We start from the raw sequence: 23658 nt of genomic DNA on the forward strand, positions 1-23658 counted from the left end.
ATTTTTCTCCTTTTTTTCTTTCTCCTGTTCATTATGATTGCTCTCCATCCATTACTCTGTCCTTCAGATCACTGATCTGTTCTGCTTTCTCTGGTCTTATTCCCACTCGTGTATTTTTCATTTCAGTTATTGAGATCTTCTCTGATTGGTTCTCTTTCATGTTTTCTATTTCTCTGTTGAAGTCCTCACTGAGATTCTCTACTCTTTTCTGAAATCCATGAGTATTTTTATGATTATTAAATTCTCTGTCAGGCATCTTACTTATTTCCATCTGCTTAGCTCTCTTGCTGTGATTTTGTCCTATTCTTTCATTTGGGATATATTCCCATGTCATTTTGTCTAACTCTCTGGATCTGTTTCTGGGTGTTAGTTTGTAAAGTTAATGATATCTCCTACTCTTGAAAGTAATATCCTTATGAAGAAGAGGTCCTGTGGTGCCCTGCAGTGTGGTGTCCCCTGTTCACCATGACCTGGTACTTTAGGGCTGCCTCCTATGGGTGTTATATGCACCCTATTATGGCTGAGCTGCATTTACTTTCAGTCCAGTCATCTGCAATGGCTTTCTTTGCCTGTTGTGGGGAGAGTTTTGGCCCTGTGTTATTAACGGACCAGTCTGGGACTACCCCGAGTTGGGTCAGACCAGGCATTTGCCAGAGCTGTAGTACCATCTAACTCAGGGCACTCTCCCTATGTTGTCTCCTGAGAGATGTTCACTAGTGGGCAGGGCCTGAAGTCAGATGTCTGCCCACAGCCACTGCTACCATCACATTTGGACTGGTATGTGTGGTTTTGTTTTACCCCTCTCCTCAGGGCAGAATTCATTTTAGGTTGGTGCTGGCCCCTATTGGGGATGTTTTCATACTACCAAGCTTATGGCACTGTCTTGGATGGACTTCTGAGTGTAAGTTGGCAGGGTGCACTTGTTAGCAAAGCTAGGTGGAGAGTGTTCATGCTGCACTGATTCCTACAGGTATGCGTGCATGTTATCTAGACTAGAAACGGTGCCCGGCCACCTCTTTTGTTCTTGAGAAATCTCCTAAAGATCCCTGCCCCTCCAGCACAGGTCCTGAAATTAGTAAATCTATCTTTCTGTACACCCTGGGCATTTTTTTAAACTGCTGCTTCTAAGCCGTTATCTCAGTGGGGTTGTTTGCTATCCTCTTAAAGGGTGGGAACTCAACTGAGTCCCAACCTGAGGTCCTCTCGTCCTCTTGCTCTCTGAGCTGAGCCTGCTGATTTTTAAAGTTCCCAATGTTGAGCCCCATTGACTTTGTAAAAACTTGAAGTCCCTCTGGTTTTCAAAGGCAAATGTTCGGGGATTAGCCTTCCCCTTGCAGGGCCCCCATGCTTAGTGCCTGGTGTGGAGGTCTGCCGGTCTCCTCTAGCCATGCCTGAGGTGCCCCTCCCCTCCATGGTCACCTTAGAAGGCAGTGTGGTTTCCAACTGCATCTTACCCTTCCTACCCTCTCTGAAGTGACCTCTCTCTACCCGTAGCAGTGGAGAGTCTCTTCTGCCAGTCGTCAGCTTTTCGCAGTTGTTCACACTGGTGTGGGTTTTATCTAGGCATAGCCACAGGAGTAGGTGAGCTAAGGCTCCTTCTATCCTGCCATCTTCCCTGGGAGTCCCCATTCCTCTCAAATTTGACTTGCCTAATCTCCAACGCCTTTTTAATTTTCCTTCAAGGTCCTGATGTGGCTTACTGACCTTTGCCTTTTCAGAGCTTCTATCCTTCTCACTGGGACACCATGGTTTATGAGATAGATAGGCTTTAGCTCCCAGCCACTCCCCACTCTAGCTGCTCCTGATGAACCCATTACCCTCCCAAGCCAGCAGCTACCTTGCTCTACCTCTCCCCAAATCGAAAACACACTGTTGGATTTTTAACACTTGCTGAAAGTACCTCCACATGTTAGAAAACATTCCACACAGAGGGGTTCAGAATCCTGGGAATCAGTCTGTGTTTTATTTTACAGTACATTCATATAAGTTCCTGCATTTCCAAGGTAACCAGATCACATTCAGGTTAGCACTGCTGGTAACAAAATTATACAACTACCCTGGCTTCAAAAACAAGATAGGATGATACACATTAACATCTCTTTCCCTTTAATACTGCAGAAGACAATACCTCACAAAAATAAAATCACATGCCTTTTACAATCCAGTGTGAAGGCATATTATTTATGTTAAAATAAACCGTTTTGGACATGGGGAGAACAAGAAGAGTTTCAAAGCTTAAGATATCTAAAATGCACCCCCCACCCCGTGCCATCTTTCTCTTCTGCCAGCTGGCACATTCACTATCAATGCCTCAGGGACAGAGGAAAGGGAGGGATCATTTAACTCTGAAACTCATGGCTTCTTAGGCTACTTCTGTAAAAACTACTTAAATAACCTAAACTTCTAAAAAGAGTTAATATTAACAAGGGATAGTGATATAGGAAACACCTGGAGAAAATTTCTCCAGTCACTGAGGGGAACTGTAAGCTGCAGACATTTCACAAAATGGAAAACTGTATCACATCCAGTAATACATCGTTTTGAAAATACACTTTCACCTTACTGTATGAAAACACTATGATCCATATTTCAGTCTTGAATTTGTTCAGAAAAACAGCCATAAGCTCCATCTGCAATATTTCCTGTAGGCATCATTACCATCTAAGAGTGCAGCTGACCAAGAGCCCACCCCGTGAAAAAAGTAACAAGCTGAACTTAGCTAAAATAAAGACTAGAATGAGTTAGGTAGGAGAAAATTCAGACGTGTGAGAAGTAGAAGTTAAATTCATTTGGGTCTTTATCCTAGATAAAAAGATTTTGTTAGAAAATGTTTTGGACCTAGGTCCAACATAGCTTGGAATGGTACGTTAAAAATGCAAGCCCCAAGAGCACGTGCTTAGGCAGCACCTTTCTCAGAGAAGTTCAATGTGCTTTAGTATAATTATCAATTCATTACATAATTAAGTACATGATTCAGAATATACTCGGGCTTACTGTTAATTCCAGTAACTAAAGAGTTCCTGCCACTTGCTGCCAAGAGACCTTGGAGTCTTGCACTTACAAGGTTATAAATGAAATTTATATTCATATTTGCTGACTCCAAAAGAAATACCACCTCTCTTAGGGCTCAAAAATATGATGGAAGAGGGACTAAGACACTTATTAGGAAAGCCACAAAACATCTGATGAAAACCCAGAGCCAGTGCATATTTTCCAACCCCTGAAGCCAGCTCCCTGCAGCAGGAGGAGCGAGGAGAGCAGGGATGTTTTTGAAACCAGAGTGACTTGTAGCTAACTGCCTAACAGTAAATTCACATGGTAAAATGCAGAATAAGTCAACATATAGCCAAAGTTTACATTATATCTAGAAATATGTTTTATGCTTTAAAAAAAATTGCAATGCACTCCAAAAAAATTTTTCAGATAATTCCTGTACAACAGAAGGCACTGTTATCCCATAACCCCATTGATTCTGCATGGCGGAAACCTGAGACGTGCAATTTGATTCAATCCTCTAAAACCACCTTGGTCATTCATCCTTTGGAGAATAGGATTTGTCCTTTTCTGCTCACTGATGATGTCTTCTTTTAATTTCATACATTACAGTAGCTGCTTAGAATCTATTATTTCGGGGTGAGAAAGTTCAAAGGGGAAGAGGGAGTGGATAAAAGTGCTGTCTGATGCCCGAGTTAATGGGCACAGCAGGTGGGTGCTGAAGAGCAGCCCACTCTTTTCCTCCCCGCGACCTTCACATCCCCTTGGTGAAGTAAGTACAATGTGGGATGACATTTGGTAGGCTGACTTCCCTCTTTCAGTTGTTGCCAGGCACAGTCCCAAAGTTAAATGCAGAGAGGACTCCTTTGTTTTCAAACGTGAAGCCTCCCTGTTGTTCAATCTTCTTCTTTGCCTCTAGCCAGGGGGGGAAAAGAGTATTTAAGGTGACAAAGTTAGAAATAACCTCAAATGAGCTAGAGTTCTTTATACTTAGCATTGTGAAGGAACATGACTCATGATATTATTCTGCCCAAATGAGCAGTAGACTTGTTTTAATTCTAGTGTAGTTCACAAATAGTGTTATATTCGTTTCAGGTGTACAGTACAGTGATTCAACACTTCCATATATTACTCAATGTTCATCAAGATAAGTGTACTTAATCCCCTTCACCTACTTCCCACATCCCCCACCCAGCTCTCCTCTGGAAACCATATCCATTCTCAATAGTTAAGAGTCTGTTTTTTGTTGGTCTTTTTTCCCCCCCTTTGTTAATTTGTTTCTTAAATTCCACATATAAGTGAAATCATATGGTATTTGTCATACTCTGACTGGCTTATTTTACTTAGCACTTTACTCTCTAGATCCATCCATACTGTGGCACATGACAGGATTTCATTCTTATTTATAGCTGAATAATATTCCATTGTATATATACACACGTCATCTTCTCTATCCATTCATCTATCAATAGACATCTAGGCTGCTCCAACAATTTCGCTACTATAAATAATGCTGCAGTAAACATAGGGATACGTCTCTTCAAATTAGTGTTTTTGTATTATTTGGGTAAATACCAGTAGTACAATCACTGGATCATATGGTAGCTCTATTTGTAGCTTCCTGAGGAACCCCCACACTGTTTGCCACAGTGGCTGCACCAATTTGCATTCCTGTCAACAGTGTACGAATGTTCCTTTTTTCTTCACACCCGCACCTACACTTGTTTCTTATGTTACTGATTTTCCTTTGTTCTGCCAGTCTTCAAGTCATTTTCTGGGTCATTTACTCTGACGTGAGTGTTACCTAATTGTATCAGTAGGATGAGGTGAGCTTGAGGTCTTCCTACTCAGCCATCTTGCCAGCAAGTCCCTGAGCATTAGCCTTTAACAGGGCTATGTGAGTAAGTAGTTAGGTTTACTATCCCAGAAAAACTGCCAAAAAAAAAAAAAAACCCACAAAAACTTTACCTCCCCTAACTCAACTTCCAGTAAAAATAAGCAAAATGAAAACAAGTCTCAAAGTTGTATTTTCATAGATCCAGAGACTGCTGGAAGTGCCCAGAATTCTCATATCTGGGGGACTGATACAGACTGTGCAGGGCTGACAACTGAAGTCTATGCAGAACTTAAGCTCTAAATCACAGGTGCCTGCTCCATGATTTGTTTTCTAGGAGTGACCACAATAATGTCTGCACAAAATAATTTCTCCAGGTCAAAAACTGAAAATCGACAAGAACTCCCAACATGTAAAGCCCAGCAAAAAGAAATGAAGAGTGTTGCATTTCTGGGAAGACAAGCTCCTTGCAAGAACTTGTGAAAGGCCTTTAGTCTATCTGTTTATGGTTAAGACCTTTAGATGGGTGATCAACTGATTAACTCTCCCTCACCAAGACTCATCCCCACCTTTACGTCTTAACTTTGGCTCTAAAATAGAGGGTAAGTACCTAAATAACAGCACCACTAAAAGACACATATTAATGCACAGGATTTTGCAGAGCTAAGTTATCATGAGTGATTAAAAACAATTTTTAAAAATCCTACAATAATAATTCCTTATTATCTTGCAAAGTTGACCTCTAACAATTTTTAAAACAGTCTTTAGGTGCCACAAGGCTGACTACTGGCCCGCTAATGCATGCCCTCTGATCTAGAAATCTGGCTGGCTGACCTGCTACTGTCCTCCGGTGCTCCGCCAGGGTGTACACCTCCTGCAGCGCCCTCCTCTGGTCCTCACTGAGTGGCGCCATGAGTAGTTGGTACCAGGCAGCATCACGATTCTGCACAGCTGTTGCATTTGGGGGCCACGGGGAACAGAAGAGAAGAAAAAGAGAATCTAGTGACAATGATCGTTTCAGAGAACAGAAGTGACATGATCAAAGTCTGCAATCACTTCATCGTACAGGTAGAGACAAAGAGTACGAGACCGTAACAAACACAAAGTGGCAAAACTTATTCCAGCAAAGGATTATTTCTGAGTACCTGACTCAGAAATATCCAACCACGTGGGGCTATCAGAGGAAGGTCAAGACATGGCAAAACTCTGCTCTGCCCAGTCCTCTGCCTCTTTCACCATCTCTTCCCCCCTGCCCCTTAGTTATGTTTTACTAAGTGTGCTCCCTAAATTCCAGATCTTGGCAAATACCTCTACTCAGGTGCTGCCATTTCCCTCCAGATTCTCACAATACCTGCAGCTATAGCATTACTCCCACACCAAGAACTCAAATTGGTACTTTTAGGCAAAACTAACCCCTAAGCTCTCGGGTTTCTCCATTTGGACGGCTAACCACAAACTCAGTACAACTAAAACCAAATTTAACATCTAAACCAATTCTGGGAAGATCCCAAAACAACTTCTAACAGAAGGAAATGAAGATAGAGTTTAGAGAAAACATCTAAAGATTTAAGGAATAAAGACATACTTAGCAGAGCTTGTGTAAAAAATTGATATTCATCCACACTGTTATCAAGGTCAAGTGGAGTGCTGAATCCCTCAAGGGCAGTTTCTTCCAATACTTCTTCATCCCAGTCATCATCCTCCTCCTCCTCATCTTCACCTCTTCCATTATTTGACTGCATCGCTTGGGCGGTTACATTTGTCTCCTCTTCATCACTTGAAATCTCCTCTGTGAATCCATTAATTATTTAAGAGGAATGAAAACACAGAAGGACAAAACATTCTGAAAATGTTAAAACTACCACCTATTTTTACATGAAATTCTAAAACTAAACCTTTATCATAGTTTGCTAAGTTGAAGATGACTTTATACTCTCACTAAAAACAATTTCCAAGTATCCCTAAAATCTAAAGTCTGCTGGACATTACTACTATTTGGCAATGGCTGCCTCATACTCTTTAATATAAAAATGCTATTTAATCAGAGTCCCAAATTTTTTGTCAAAAAAAAAAAGACAACTGTGCAGTCAATGCATGTGGGTTGTTTTTTATTTTAAGACTTTATTTATTTATTCATGAGAAACAGAGAGAGAGAGAGGGGCAGAGACACAGGCAGAGGGAGAAGCAGGCTCCATGCAGGGAGCCCGATGTGGGACTCCATCCTGGGTCTCCAGGATCATGCCCTGGGCCGAAGGTGGCGCTAAACTGCTGAGCCACCCAGGCTGCCCTGCATGTGTTTTAAATAACAATGACCTCCCACTGATAATTTGGTCTCTTAACAGTTACCTAAGTTGATGATGAACTGCTTAGAAGTGCTCAGATGAGACCATTTCTGCTAAGAGAAACAGAAAACTATAGAAATATAAAGAAAAAATAGTGGATTGAAAAGTTGAAAGCTGAATTATCATCATGGATTCTGTTCCTATTTTCAGTACTGATCTGTTATAAGCAGTTAGCCCAGTACTGTAAATAACCAGAAGATAGTAAACGCATAACAAAATCAACCTAAGAGGGAAAAACCCAAACTAGGCAATAGTATTCCAAAAATAGTTCTATAAAGCATACCACACTGAAGCACCTGAATTAAACTGCAAAGTAGTCTTAGGGATAAGGCAAGAAATCATAGTTTTGATCATACATACATGACAAAGGTACAATTACAAAGACATTAAGAAATACCTTTCCTAATTAATCATTTTATACTTCAGTGGAAATTCAAAAGAAAAATTTGGGAAAGTACTAGAAAATTTTTTCTCAAGTCATATTAGTTGTAGTTTAGGGATCCCTGGGTGGCTCAGTGGTTTAGCGCCTGCCTTCAGCCCAGGGCATGATCCTGGACACCAGGATCGAGTCCCACATTGGGCTCCCTGCATGGAGCCTGCTTCTCCCTCTGCCTGTGTCTCTGCCTCTGTGTGTGTATGTATGTGTGTGTCTTATGAATAAATAAAATCTTTAAATAAAAATAAACCAACAGTTTTCAGGGGTGCATGGGTGGCTCAGGTCGTGATCACGGGGTCCTGGGATCAAGTGCCACATCAGGTTGCCTAAGAGAGCCTGCTTCCCCCTAAGAGAGGGGTGTCTCTCATGAATAAATAAATAAAATCTTTAAAAAGTAAACCAACAGTTTACAAAACAAAAAATTAGAGAATACTATAACTCTCTGAAAAAAAAAAAAGGAATTCTGTAATTGTTGGCCTACACTTAGGAAAAAAAAAACCCTTCTAATAAACATTACTGCAAAAGTCCTACATAATATTCAGAAAAACAAATTAGAGGTGCGTGGGTGGCTCAGTTGGTTAAGCCCCTGACTTGATTTCGGCTCAGGTCACGATCTCAGGGTCATGAGCCTGACCCTCACATCCAGCTCTGCACTGGGCATGGTTCAGATTCTCCCTATGCCTCTGTTGCACCGCTCTTCCCCCACCTCAGTTCATGTGCATGCACATGTGTGCTCTCCCTCTCTCTCAAAAGAAAATTTAAGAAACAAAAACAAATTAGATCAGAAGATGTGCTCTGGGTTAGCGAAGGGTACCATTCCTTGTACACGAACAAACCAGGATGATGCCAGTTAAATGCAAAATGTTTTAAATCTACATTTGCTAAAACCATAGAATTTAGCATCAAAAATAAAGAAGTATGTTTTCTATAATAAGTTCTGATTTTTCTCCTCTAAAGAAATGTCTGTTTCAAACCCAAAGAGGAAAAATTCCATTTGGAGTTGGTTAATGTTACCTCCTGGGCCCAAGTAAGTAGTTTTCGGCAGTATCCTCAAATAAAATAAAGAACTTATATCCTTGACTCTAACAATCTTATTCTGACTTTCCATTAAGCAAATAACCTTTATTTGTGTACTTCATTCTAAATTTATCAATGTATAAACCATAACTATCTCCCAATTACAATTTCTGATTAAGAACCATTAAAGAAAAACATATTGGGCACTCTCTATTAATCTGCTATTGTGACACTTCTGCTCTTAACTAATGGTTCATTTAATTCATGCTGGGGACTCCATTGAGACTGTTGGCACAAACAAGAAAATGAAATACTGGTTGCTAACTTATTGTCAAAATCATTTGATTCTGTTACAAATGTATTTGTATTTCCTAGAGTGTAATGAAATTCATTAAGCTCAAAAATTTAATTTAAATGTCCAAAAATGGTGGAACAAATTATCTTAAGATTTGTGTGGAATCAGAAAAGACCCCGAATAGCCAAGGGAATTTTAAAAAAGAAAACCATAGCTGGGGGCATTACACTGTTAGATTTCAGGTTGTACTACCAAGCTGTGGTCATCAAGACAGTGTGGTACTGGCACAAAAACAGACACATAGATCCATGGAACACAACAGAGCATCCAGAAGTGGACCCTCAACTTTATGGTCAACTAATATTCAACAAAGGAGGAAAGACCATCCACTGGAAAAAAGACAGTCTCTTCAATAAATGGTGTTGGGAAAACTGGACATCCACATGCAGAAGAATGAAACTAGATCATTCTCTTAAACCATACACAAAAATAAACTCAAAATGGATGAAAGATCTAAACGTGAGATGAGATTCCATCAAAATCCTAGAGGAAAACACAGGCAACACCTTTTTTGAACTTGGCCACAGTAACTTCTTGCAAGATACATCCATGAAGGCAAGAGAAACAAAAGCAAAAATGAACTATTGGGGCTTCATCAAGATAAGAAGCTTTTGCACAGCGAAGGATACAGTCAACAAAACTCAAAGACAACCTACAGAATGGGAGAAGATATTTGCAAATGACATATCAGATAAAGGGCTAGTTTCCAAGATCTATAAAGAACCTATTAAACTCAACACCAAAGAAACAAACAATCCAATCATGAATGGGCAAAAGACATGAACAGAAATCTCACAGAGGAAGACATAGACATGGCCAACATGCACATGAGAAAATGCTCTGCCTCACTTGCCATCAGGGAAATACAAATCAAAACCACAGAGAGATACCACCTCACACCAGTTAGAATGGGGAAAATTAACAAGGCGGGAAGCCACAAATGTTGGAGAGGATGCGGAGAAAAGGGAACCCTCCTGCACTGTTGGTGGGAATGTGAACTGGTGCAGCCACTCTGGAAAACTGTGTGGAGGTTCCTCAAAGAGTTAAAAATAGACCTGCCCTACGACCCAACAATTGCACTGCTGGGGATTTACCCCAAAGATACAAATGCAATGAAACGCCGGGACACCTGCACCCCGATGTTTAAGCAGCAATGTCCACAATAGCCAAACTGTGGAAGGAGCCTCGGTGTCCATCGAAAGATGAATGGATAAAGAAGATGTGGTCTACGTATACAATGGAATATTACTCAGCCATCAGAAACGACAAATACCCACCATGTGCTTCAATGTGGATGGAACTGGAGGGTATTATGCTGAGTAAAATAAGTCAATCGGAGAAGGACAAACATTATATGGTCTCATTCATTTGGGGAATATAAAAAATAGTGAAAGGGAATAAAGGGGAAAGGAGAAAAAATGAGTGGGAAATATCAGTAAGGGAGACAGAACATGAGAGACTCCTAACTCTGGGAAACAAACAAGGGGTGGTGGAAAGGGAGGTGGGTGGGGGGTGGGGGTGACTGGTTGGCGGGCACTGAGGGGGGCACTTGATGGGATGAGCACTGGGTGTTATGCTATATGTTGGCAAATTGAACTCCAATAAAAAAAAAAGAAAAAGAAAAAATGTCCAAAAATGGGACACGTGGGTGGCTCAGTGGTTGAGCATTTGCCTTTGGCTCAGGGCATGATCCCGGATTCCCAGGATCAAGCCTCACATCCCCAGGATCAAGTCCCACATCCCCAGGATCAAGTCCCACATCGGGCTCCTTGCATGGAGCCTGCTTCTCCTCCCTCTGCCTATGTCTCTGCCTCTCTTTCTGTGTCTCTGATGAATAAATAAATAAAATCTCTTAAAAAAAAAAAAAGATTTTATTTATTTATTTATTTATTCAGAGAGAGCGAGAGAGAGGCAGAGACACAGGCAGAGGGAGAAGCAGGCTCTATGTAGGAAGCCCGACATGGGACTTGATCCCGGATCTCCAGGATCACACCCTGGGCTGCAGGCAGCGCTAAACCGCTGCACCACCGGGGCTGCCCCAAATAAATAAAATATTTTAAAAAAGTCAAAAAATGAACAAATCTAAATTTATATCACATGATATGTAAAGCCACCCCAAAATATTTGTTAAATGTGCAACAAGCCAAAGTCTGTAACTGTTTAATGACTCTAAATAGACTAAAATTAAAAAAAAAAATCATGCTCAAATCAAAATCAAATTCTAGTATTCATTACAATTAGAAGACCTTACCATTTTCTTCCATATCAGCCTTCTCTGCTTTTGAGCGATCTTCACGGTTCACCAGTTGTCTGGTAGCACAGACCTGCTTCAGGCCAAGGAAAAGAAAAAGAATTGAGGGCACAATCTGTCCCACCACAGCATCTACTGCAGGAGGTCGATTTTGCAACTCCAAAAGGATACTCAGTCCTATTATACACATCTTCCGGTCATGATGCCTACAAAGTACAAAGGAAAAAAAAGTGTTCATGAGAAATGATGACAATTGAAGAAACTACAAGAAAAAATGGCCAAGGTATATTTTAGGGTTCAGTGAATAGAACCATACAGAGATATCCCTTATTTTGTATCATATGAAATCCTTACATAAATCAAGTTTTATAGACCAATTATCATCATCAAAGAGCTACAGAAGTCTGTGATTAATATGGTAAATCTTGTTCTAATATCAATTTATGATTGATATTAGTGCTAGATCTGGGGCTTGGCATAACAAGTTCTATTAAAGCAAGAATACCTATACTTGACAGCATGAAATTCCTACCCCATGGGGAAAAGGAAAAATTTAGACTCTGCCTTCTGCATTAGATTAGTCTATAAGGTTTCTTAGCACATATACTGTACACTAAGCCCAAGTGCCTGTCAAAAGCTCTTCAGAAATTCAGTATGTAATAAGCAGGCTTAACTTGATGGCTCTAGCTAAATCCATCAAATGTTCTCTGCTTTAACACAGGATAAGGGAAATTTGATTCTGAAGGAAAAAAGTTTGACCAGTATACATTATATAATTTTTTCTGTTTAAGTTGTTTATTAAGAACGAGAAGATGACTATATTTGGTATAACCCTCCCAGGAAGCCATCGTCAGAGCTGAAATTCTAGCATAACACAATCATGAATAGGTGTTGAGTCTCTTAAGGTGGGCACGTACCTGCTACTTTGCATCTCACTTTGCCTAAGTTCGAAAACCAGGAGTGCTTCACATAAAGACAAACTCTCCCACCAGCACAGCACCTGAGCTAACAATGAATAATCCTTCTCTCTGACCTCACATTTAAGAACAAGCTCCCCTTAGGTGGACAGAGTTCAATATCCTGGGACAACACATCTTTACCGAACTGGCAATTTTCCTTAGAAACTTGACAATTCCCATAAACACTTAATAGTCATGGAACCCAATGGACACTTAATTTTTTTTGCTTAGTAATGCTATCACATAAGTCAAAAACGAGTAGGGACAGGCTATATCTAATTTTCCAAGCCTGCATTCTTTCCAGGTTATACTCCTGAAATACATTCGTAATTCTCTAAAAATTATGTTAACAATACACTAAATATAATTCTTAAAAATGAAAATCATTTTTTAAAGATTTTATTTGGCTGAAAGAGAGCACAAGGAGGAGGGCAGGCAGAGTGAGAAGCAGGCTCCCATTGAACAAGGGACCAGGACCCTGGGATCATGACCTGAGCCAAAGGCAGACATTCAACCTAAGAAGCTACCCAGGTGTCCCGAAAATCATCCTTCTATAAGCTATTATATACCTTTAAAAGTCAACTTTCCAGAAACAGAAATGTAGAGTAAAATCCAAAAGACACATACCCAAGAAAACAATCTGTATCATTCATCCACTGATTTATAAACTGTACAGTTATAGGTCCGGGGTTGTGAGGCAACTGAATTTGTTCTAAAGTATGTAGCAGCAAATCAGGGTTGTAGTACAAGGCAGCAATTGCAACCTGAAGACACATGGTACGGAGCTCACTAGTTTTGACTCCTCGGGTTAATCTCTCCAAAACAAGTTGAACAAAGAGTGGAATGCACTGAAGGAAAAAATGAAAAAGAGAGTCAACCATACACATAAAAACCAGGTACCTTTTATAGAAAGCAGCATATTGGTAGAGAGTGTCATCAATAAGATACTGTTAATGATGATTAAACTTTTGCTTGAATTGTTTTTAGAGTTATTCAACAAATTCATATTCTCATAAAACCTAGAGATCATATGGCCAGAAAGAGGTCCGAGGGCAGCATGAGGGAGTCTCCTCTCTGAGTGCAGATTACGGTTGGTTGAAGACTGTCCCACGAGAGTCCACACTCAAATGATGGCAATAATCCAAATGTAGACTCAGCCACTTCCATGTTTAAGGTAAAATGACAAGGTCGAAATTTCTCTTTGTTAAACTGAACGAGACTGAAAATTATGATGTGATCAAAATTTCTCTTGAGAAAGAAAATTCCTAAGTAAGTCATAGGATGTAATATAAGGCATGGTGACCACACTTTAGAATGCTGTATTGCGTATCTGGCACCTGCTAAGTAGATATTAAAAGTTATCACAAATAAAAATATTTGTGACTATGTATGGTACTGGATGTCAACTAGACTTACTGTGGTCAGTTCACAACATATATAAATATCAAATCATTATGTTATATACCTGAAACTAACCTGCTACTCATCAAAATTATCTCAATAAAATTCCTGTTAGCATAATAAAAGATCGAAGAAAAAATGATGGACTTCGCATGTGAAAATGAAGGCATCTGATTCCAATTCTACAGTATTGATGCAGTGCTTTCATTACAAGTATTTCCTAATAGTTATTTTCACTGAAAGGGACGGGCTGACATGACCTGCATAAAATTAACTTCCGAGGTTTTAATATAAGCTCATTTTAAAATTAAATTTTAAAAATTAAGGCTTCAGGGAAGAATTGGAAGACTAGGCAAAGCACAGAGGAGTCTGATGGCAGTGAAGACACCCAGTAAGTTACTGGAATGGTGGGTACATGTCATTTATACCTGTCCAAATCCATAAAACAGACCACGCTGAGAGAGACCCCTAGAGTAAACCATGGGCTCTGGGTGAAATGATGCACTGCCAGTATAGGCACATCATCCACTATAACCACTGTACCACCCTGGTGCAGATGGTGATAACAGAAGACTGTAGGGAAAGGGTATACAGGAAATCTCTGTACCTTCTCCTCAATTCTGCTGTGAATCTGTAACTGCTCTAGAAAATGGTCTATGAGAAAAGTTTTATCTGAGGGGCACTTCAGGGAAGGGGGTGGGAGGATGGGGTAACTGGGTGATGGGCATTAAGGAGAGCATGTGATGGAATGAGCACTGGGCATTGTATGCAACTGATCACTAAATTTTACTCCTGAAACTAATAATGCACTATATTATACACTCTATGTGAACTAACTTGAATATAAATAAAAATTTTGAAAGAACTAAGTTTTGTGTAGAAATTTAAGAGTTGAATTTAATACCTTCTGTAGTCCAAACAATAAATACGTTAGGAGCAGCAGATTTAGCCTTGTTTACAAGGATACATAAAATCAAAACATAACTATACATGGTAGTTTTAAGATTGGTATTTTATAAAGAGATGACTAATTTGACTAACCCTATTGATTTCTTCTCAATTCGGATAAAGAGCATTCAGACAGCACAATGCACAGAGGATATAGGCGACATTAAAAAATATTACTATGGGAAAAGGGGGAACCCTCTTACAATGTTGGTGGGAATGCAAAATTCGTGCAGTCACTGTGGAAAACAACATGAAGGTTCCTCAAAAAGTTAAAAATAGAACCTCCCTATGATCCAGTACTTGCACTACTGGGTATTTATCCAAAAAAGTACAAAAACACTGAAATACACTGAAACACATAAAAAAATGTGAATCTGTAAGTTCATAACTATACTTTAAAAAACAAAAAGAAAAACACCTCCCTGGTCATCTTTGGAGAATGTTAGGAAACAAAATGATTATCTTGAATCATGGTAAATAAATAGTCATACTCTAACTGTTCCTCGGAGTAACCTGATAATAGATGGAAAAAAAAAATTTCTCTTCGTATAAATATTTCAGCTAATACATGAAAAGGGAATGACAAGATAATCCCCACCAACAGCACTAACATCCCAAGACAAGAGACAACTGGACATTCTGTGCCTCCTGGTAGAAATACAAACCACCATCTATGAGGTATTCTTGCCAAAAGAATAGCAAATGAATCTAAACAAATTTCTAGACCTAACTCCCATATTACAGGAAATACAGAGGAATGTAATCTCAAGCAACACAGTCCTTCAATTCTACCAGAGTGCACTCTAACTGTAACCTAACCTCCCTAACGGTAAAGGTTCCGTAGTGACCCTAACTTTCTGACAAAGAGATTCTTGAACACCAACTTTCTAATCCTTCTGCAACCCAGTTTTAGGAGTAGAAACCCAGAAATTCTCACTTGTTAACTTCAAATGGGTCCATCCAGCTAAGAGCTAGTTTTCTTTCTTTTTTTTTTTTAATTTTTTATTTTCAGATGTAGAATTTCATAACTCAACACTTACACACAATACCCAGTGTTCATCACAAAGGCCCTTCTTAATCCTCATCACTTATTTCTCCCATCCCCCACCCACTTCCCCTCTGGTAACCAACCATCAGTTTGTTCTCTACAGTTAAGAGTCTCTTTCTTGGTTTGCCTCTCCTTTATTTTGCACCCTACTTCCATGTTTGTTTGGTTTCTTAAATTCCACATGAGTGAAAACATGGTATTTTTCTTTCTCTGACTTATTTTGCTTAGCATAATACTCTCGAGCTCCACCCGTATCATTGCAAATGCCAAGATTTCATTCTTTTTTATTGCTGAGTAGTAGTCCACCATATATATACCGTATCTTCTTTATCTACTCACCAGTTAATAGACATTTGGGCTCTTTCCATAATTTGGCTATTGTTGATAATGCTGCTATAAACATTGGGATGCATGTATCCCTTTGAAGTAGTATTTTGGTGTAAATACCTAGTAATGTAATTGCTGGATCATAGTTCTGTTTTTAATAAAAGCAATTCTTTTATTCAACTCTTTACTATATATTAGACTCCTCCAAACTGAAATTTCAACATTTTCCACACTCTACAACTTTTCTTACTTTGCTGAGAAGATAAAGCTATTGGATTTAAGCTTCTACACCTCTTCTTTCTACCTCAAGACATCTATCACCATTATCCAAAGAGCACTTTCACAACAATCAACAGATGTTCCTTGGGTTTGGAAAACAAAAACATTCCAGAGTTAAATAATTTGAAATACACAGATACTAACATCCTCTTTGACACATTTTCAGATAAAGGCACTAGAAGTCAAGCAATAATGAAATATGTTGAACTTTGTTTTATCCAGTATTTCCCAGACTTACTTGACCACTGAATGCTTTTTGTATTGAACACCTACTAATACCATTAGATGGTTACAGTTTGAGTAATATCACTCTATTCCTATCTACTGGTATCTATAGTCTCTGTATTTGTGGGAAAAGTCATCTTTATGACTTTCTACAGTAAATCTGTGCTCTTGGGCTTTCCCCTGCCCTCCTCATCTAACAATTTGTTTTTTTCAGGTGTTCTCTGCGCAATGTTTTCAATGGTCCCCACTGTAAATCTTGTTCTAGCCTCCTATTCCCAATGCTATTGGCCTTAAGCAAAACCAGTATCCTCAGACTTCAATTAGCTAATAGCTTCCTTGCTCATCTTCATAGCCCAGTACATGCAGTAGACTTGTTTAGATTAAGGTTACTGCTAGCAGGGACGCCTGGGTGGCTTAGTGGTTGGGCATCTGCCTTTGGCTCAGGGCGCGAACCCGGGTCCGGGGATCAAGTCCCACATCAGGCTCTCTGTGAGGAGCCTGCTTCTCCCTCTGCCTGTAACTCTGCCCCTCTCTCTGCCCTTCTCTTTCTGTCTCTCATGAATAAATAAAATCTTAAAAAAAAAAAAAAAGGACACTGCCAGCAGACTCTTCATTCTAAGTCCCTATCTTTGATCAAGTTATTTCTCTGCTCAATAGATTTGCTGTTCAATTGCTCATGGCAAGGGTTAGTAAATATTTAGTAATACTTTCAATTTGGGGTGCCTGGGTAGCTCAGTCAGTAAGCAACCAACTCTTGATTTTGATTCAGGTCATGATCTCAGGGTCATGAGATGGAGCTCCACATCAACTTACATGCTGGGTGTGGAGCCTGCTTGAGATTCTCTCCCTCTCCCTCTGCCCCTCCTCCTCTTCATGTTTTCTTGCTCTCTAGATAAATAAAAACTGGGGGGATGCCTGGGTGGCTCAGTGGTTGAGTGTCTGCCTCTGGCTCAGGTTGTGATCCCATGTTGGGGGGACTGAGTCGTGCATCAGGCTCCCTGCGAGGAGCCTGCTTCTCCCTCTGCCTATGTCTCTGCTTCTCTCTGGATGTCCCTCATGAATAAATAAATAAAATCTTAAAATATAAATAAATAAATATAAAAATTTTTTTACACTTCTTACTAATGTTTTCAACTTTGCAGGCTACATGGAGTCTGTTACATACTTTTTTTTAACATCCTTCAAAAAACATCCCTTCAAAAATGTAAAAACTATTCTTCATTCCTAGGCTATACATACAGTTCACGCTGGATTTGGCTCACGGGCCATACCTTGCCCATTTCTGGCTTACAGGAGAGATTCTAAACTCTTTGGCATGGATTTATTCTATACCTTTCTGGCATTATTAGATTTTATTGCTCAGGACTTTCCAAAAGCCAGTCAACAGAACTAAACCTTTCTCTACTCACACTCAAATCCTGTGTTCTACTACCTCCTTACTTTGTTATCACCTAAAACACTACTCACTGAAGGAGAAAATAAGCTTTCCAAAATACGTCTAAAACTTTATTGATACAAAAAGGAGGCTGAAGGGTCACTTTCAAATATAATGGAGAATTTGGTGGTAAGCATATAAGAAGAGGCTGGTGGTTCCTTCTAATTAAAATAAAAAGATAAACCATAAGCTAGCAGTTCACATGAGAAAAGCAAGGAAAAAGATGGTCATGAAGAGTCCTCCTGGGGTCAGAACAAACTCAAACACAGACTGAAAACTTCAAAACAGCCATTATAAATGTTTAGAGAATAATGGAAATCATTTTTAAAGTAGAGAAAGCTATGATGACCATGTCCATCAAATATAAAATATCTATTAGGGCATACAAATTATAAAAAAGAATCAAATGGAAATTCTAGAGTCAAAAGTACTATAGGGGTGCCTGGCTGGCTTAGCCAGTAGGGCCTGCAACTCTTAATCTCAGGCTTATGAGTTCAAACTCATGTTGGGTATACAGCCTATCTTAAAAAAAAAAAAAAAAAAGTACTATAAACAAAATGAAAAATTCACTGCAGGGGCTCAACAATAGATCTGAACTGGCAGAAGAGAGAATCAACAAACCTGAAGATAGACTGAAAAAGAATATACAATCCAAAGACCAGAGAGAAGAAGAATGATCAGAGCCTCAGAGAAACGGGGAACACCATTAAGCACACCAACAGATGTGTATAGGAGCATCAGAGGAAGAGAAGAAAGAGCAAGAAGGAAAGATATTTGAAAAAATAATGGCTGGAAACTTTCCAAATGTGACAATAAACAATCCATACATCCAAGAAAGTCAACAAATTCCAAATAAGATAAACACAAACACATTTCATAGTAAAAATGGTAAAAGAGAAAATACAGCAGCACAAGAAAAAACATATATCATTGCCAAGTATAGGGAATGCTAGTAAGATTAATAACGGTTTTCAAATTGCTAAAAGAAAAAACCTGTCAACCAAGATTTTAGTAAAAACTGTCTTTGAAAATTGAAAATAAAAACATTCTCAGAAAACAAAACCAGAGATTTCATTGCTATAGGACCTACCTTATAAGAAATACTAAAGGAATTTCAAACTGAAAGCAAATGACCCAGAAGGCAATTCAACGACAAAGACAGACACAGACACACACGCACGCACACATACATACATACGCAGAGAGAGGGGCAGAGTTACAGGCAGTAAAGGTAATTATGTAATTTTCAAAAATAGAAAAATACTATTTCTTTGACTTTCTTAACTGTCTTAAAAAAACAACTGCAATAAAAAAAAAAAAAAAAGAAAAGAAAAATAATGAAAAAGAAAAAGCAGGGATCCCTGGGTGGCTCAGTGGTTTAGCACCTGCCTTTGGCCCAGGGCATGATCCTGGAGTCCCAGGATCGAGTCCCACATCGGGCTCCCTGCATGGAGCCTGCTTCTCCCTCTGCCTGTGTGTGTCTCTGCGTCTCTCTGTCTCTGTATCTTTCATGAATAAATAAATAAAATCTTCAAAAAAAAAAAAAAAGAAAAGAAAAAGCAACTGCATAAAATAACATCTTAAGAGTGTATTGTTGGGACTATAAAATATAGAAATATAATATATTCAACATTAACAATACAAAGGAGATAGAAGCATAAGTAAATGACATCAGATGGGAATTCTAATCCAAAGGAACAAATGAAAAGAATTGAGAAATGGTAGATTAGAAGGCTAATTTGACAAACTCTAAAAATATATACTTGCTTACCTTTCTTAGCTTAACACATAAAATTACAAAAAAAATTATAAACTGTGTATTATTAGGGTTATAACATATATAAAAGTAATATATTTGTTTTATATATATATAACGGTAACAGTACAAACAGTACAAAAAAGGAGAAAGAGGAGATAGGGCTATATAGGAGTAATGTACCTATATCTCATTAAAATTAAGTTAATCTAAATCTGAAGTAAATTCTTTTTATTCTTTTTTAAAGATTTTATTTATTTATTCATCAGACACACACGCACACACACACACACACACACACACACACAGAGGCAGAGACACAGGCAGAGGGAGAAGCAGGGTGCTTGCAGGGAGCCCGACACAGGACTCAATTCCGGGTCTCCAGGATCAGGCCCTGGGCTGAAGGCGGCACTAAACTGCTGAGCCACCTGGGCTGCCTATCTGAAGTAGATTCTGATAAAGATGTATTATAGTAAGCCCTAGAACAACCACTAAGTAAATTTTTTAAATAGTGAAAAAAAATATTAAAGAAATTAAAATGTGACATTAGAAAATATTTACTTATTTCAAAAGAAAGCAGTAAAATAAGGGAACAAAAAAATGAGATAAAAAATTTTAAAATGACAGATAAAATCCATGCATAACAACATTAAATAATAATAGATTAATGAAAAAGGAGAGAATGTCCAATTTGAAAAAAAAAAAAGATTCAACTATATGCTATCTACAGGAAACATGCTTTAGATTTAAAAATATAAACAGCTTGGGACACCTGGGTAGCTCAGTCAGTTGGGCATCCAATTCTTGATATCACTCAGATGGTGGTCTCATGGATGTGGGAACAAACCCAATGTCAGGCCCCACACTCAGCATGGAATCCACTTGAGATTTTCCCTCTCTCCTTCTCCCTCTGCCCCTCCCTGCTGCACACACTCTGTCAAATAAATCTTTTTTTAAAAAGGGGAAAAAAGACAAAAATACAAATACCTTGAAAGTAAAAACATGAAAAAAGATACCATCCAAACAGCAACCATATGAAAGCCAGAGTAGATACACAAATAGGCAATATAGACATTAAAACAAAAATATGTCCACACAAAAATCTGCATACAAATATTCATAACATTATTCATAATAGCCAAAAAGAGGAAATAGTCAGGGGCACCTGGCTGATTTCATTGGCAGAGCATGCCACTCTTGATTCCAGAGTCATGAGTTCAAGCCCCACGTTGGGCAAGGAGCTTACTTAAAAAAAAAAAAAAAGGAAAAGAAAAAGAAATAATCCAAACATCTATCAACTTATGAATAGCTAAAATAAATGTGATCTATCCACACAATGGAATATTTAGCAATAAAAAGAAATGAAGTAATAGTATACATGCTACCACATGGATGAACCTTTAAAACATCATGCTAGGGATGCCTGGGTGGCTCAGCAGTTGAGAGCAACTGCCTTCAGCTCAGGGCGTGATCTCAGAGTCCAGGGTTTGAGTCCTGCATCAGGCTCCCTGCAAGGAGTCTGCTTCTCCCTCTGCCTATGTCTCTGCCTGTCTCTCTCTCTGTGTGTCTCATGAATAAATAAATAATCTTTAAAAAAAAAAAAAAAAAAGGGATCCCTGGGTGGCGCAGCGGTTTAGCGCCTGCCTTTGGCCCAGGGCGCGATCCTGGAGACCCGGGATCGAATCCCACGTCGGGCTCCCGGTGCATGGAGCCTGCTTCTCCCTCTGCCTATGTCTCTGCCTCTCTCTCTCTCTCTCTCTGTGGGACTATCATAAAAAAAAAAAAAAAAAAAAAGCATCATACTAAGAAAACTCATTCACAATGGACCACATGATTCCATTTATATAAAATGTCCAGAATAGGCAAATCTCTAAAATAAGAAAGTAGATTAATGGTTGCCTAGGCTGGGGGGTGAGTTTTAAGGGGAAATAAATAATTACTAATGGGTATAGAGTTCTTTGGGCCGTAGGGAGGGAATGTTCTAATACTGACTGTAGGAATAGTTGCATGATTCTGTGAATATATTAAAATCCAGTGAAGTATATACACTTAAAGGAGTGAATTATATGGTATGTGAATTATAGCTCAATAAAGCTGTTACCAAAAAATACATGGAGCAAAAGTTACAGAATTGAAAGAAAAAAAGACAACACAATTTTACTTGAACATTTTTCCTCAGTTACTATCATACCGGTATTATATCAAATTAATCTTTGTTGAAAATTTACCGTGCTTTTAAATCAGTAAAACAAACTTTCTCTTTTTGCACAGTATCTTCAATTATGGTTAAAAGACAACATCTGAGAATATAACAATAGAATCCACAAAAACAAAAGGAAAATGCAAATCTCTGGAAAACCAAGTGACTAGAATTTACATATTTATCTCCTTCATGATTTGCTTGATAGCCTCTTAAATTAGTATATATTTTCCTGTTTATTTCTTTCTCAGCTAGAATGCAAATTGCATGGGTATCTTTCTTTGTCATTTCAATAGGATTGAAGCAAGCACAAACAAAAAGCTACCTTTTTAATTTTCCATCATAATATAAATGTCATTCAAGCATGTAAATTTTCAATATAAGCATCAAGTACAGACTTTCTATACATGTATTACCTGATCAATTCCCTTTCCTTTGCATTGAAGAATGATGACTTCAAGAAGTTTGGCTGCATGACATTCTGCATCTTCTCCTGCATCGCCACAGAGTACCTACAATAATTACAATTTAGCTCAGCAGTGAATGGGACTGCATAGCATTTCACTGAGTCCACATGAAGCAAATATCTCAGGAAAATTTAGGCATTAGAATCATGGGGTTGGGATCCCTGGGTGGCGCAGCGGTTTAGCGCCTGCCTTTGGCCCAGGGCGCGATCCTGGAGACGTGGGATCGAATCCCACATCAGGCTCTCGGTGCATGGAGCCTGCTTCTCCCTCTGCCTATGTCTCTGCCTCTCTCTCTCTGTGTGACTATCATAAATAAATAAAAATTTTTTAAAAAAAGATTTAAAAAAAAAATCATGGGGTTTTGGGGTGCCTAGGTGGCTCAGTCAGTTGAGCATCTGCCTTTGGCTCAGGTCATGATCCCAGGGTTCTGGGATGGAGCCCCAATGGCAGGCTCCCTGCACAGCAGGGAGTCTGCTTCTCTCTCTCTCTCTCTTTCTCTCTCTCTCTCTCTCTCCTTCTGCCCCTCCCCCTGCTAATGCTTTCTCTTTCTCTCAAATAAATAAAATCTTAAAAAAAAAAAAAAAAAAATCAGGGACACCTGGGTGGCTCAGCAGTTGAGTGTCTACCTTCAGCTCAGGGCGTGATCCTAGAGTCCCGAGATGAAGTCCCACATTGGGATCCTTGCCTGGAGCCTGCTTCTCCTGTCTCTGCCTCTCTTTCTGCCTCTCCCTGTGTCTCTCATGAATAAGTAATTAAAATCTTTAAAAAAAAAAAAAATCATAGCTTTGCAAGTTTACCTTGCCCACCCAAAGAAGGAAGGTCAATATAAACTCCATCTATCTTCTTTATCTACTCTAATTCCTTATAAGGAGTAATAATTCACCTATATAAATTTGGATTAATAAAGTAAGCTATAGGAGTTAACTCTCCAGATAAATGAAGCCTCCCTTTAAAGGCAACAAAGCACTCAAGAAATAAAATGAAGCCAAAGAGTGTATTTTTTACAAAGTTTAAAACGAAAAAAATAAAAAATAAAAAAATAAAGGCAACAAAGCAAGAAAGTGAAATCAAAAGAAATTTTTAAAACCTTCTGTTTAGACCAGCAGATTCGACCCTCCATCCCACCCTACCTGCCATGACCTTCCTCACCTCTCTTTACGCTCCATCTTTGCAGTGCTCAAGAGAAGGTTCCTGGGATCGGCTAGTAGCCGTGACAAAGCGTACAACCTGAGCTAGTGAGGCAGATCGGGCTGGTACCTCCACCCGAGTTTTCCTGCTTTTTGTGCCTCACGCAGATAGAGGTGCCTCTGCTGCCCTGGAAGACCTGGGACGCAGCGGCCTGCCTGCCCAGCGTCCACCTCCTCACGGACCCACACATGGTTCA

At 39.1% G+C, this 23658-nt stretch overlaps 1 protein-coding gene across 4 annotated transcripts in view; it reads right to left on the reverse strand.

Annotated features, from left to right (window-relative positions):
- Positions 1-1934: 1934 nt before the first annotated feature.
- IPO8 (importin 8) overlaps positions 1935-23658 on the reverse strand; it is a 71556-nt gene continuing 49832 nt past the window's right edge. For 3 of the 4 annotated variants that reach the window (XM_038577182.1, XM_038577180.1, XM_038577183.1), the window contains 6 exons: positions 22224-22319; positions 12816-13036; positions 11230-11435; positions 6414-6626; positions 5663-5779; positions 1935-3909 (listed from right to left, as the gene is read on the reverse strand). In XM_038577182.1, the coding sequence (XP_038433110.1) occupies positions 3812-3909; positions 5663-5779; positions 6414-6626; positions 11230-11435; positions 12816-13036; positions 22224-22319 (951 nt within the window). In that variant the 3' untranslated portion in view covers positions 1935-3811. The remainder of the gene's footprint in view (positions 3910-5662; positions 5780-6413; positions 6627-11229; positions 11436-12815; positions 13037-22223; positions 22320-23658) is intronic. The other variant, XM_038577181.1, reaches the window with a different exon arrangement.

This window comes from Canis lupus, chromosome 27, assembly GCF_011100685.1.
Source record: "Canis lupus familiaris isolate Mischka breed German Shepherd chromosome 27, alternate assembly UU_Cfam_GSD_1.0, whole genome shotgun sequence".
NCBI lineage: Eukaryota > Metazoa > Chordata > Mammalia > Carnivora > Canidae > Canis > Canis lupus.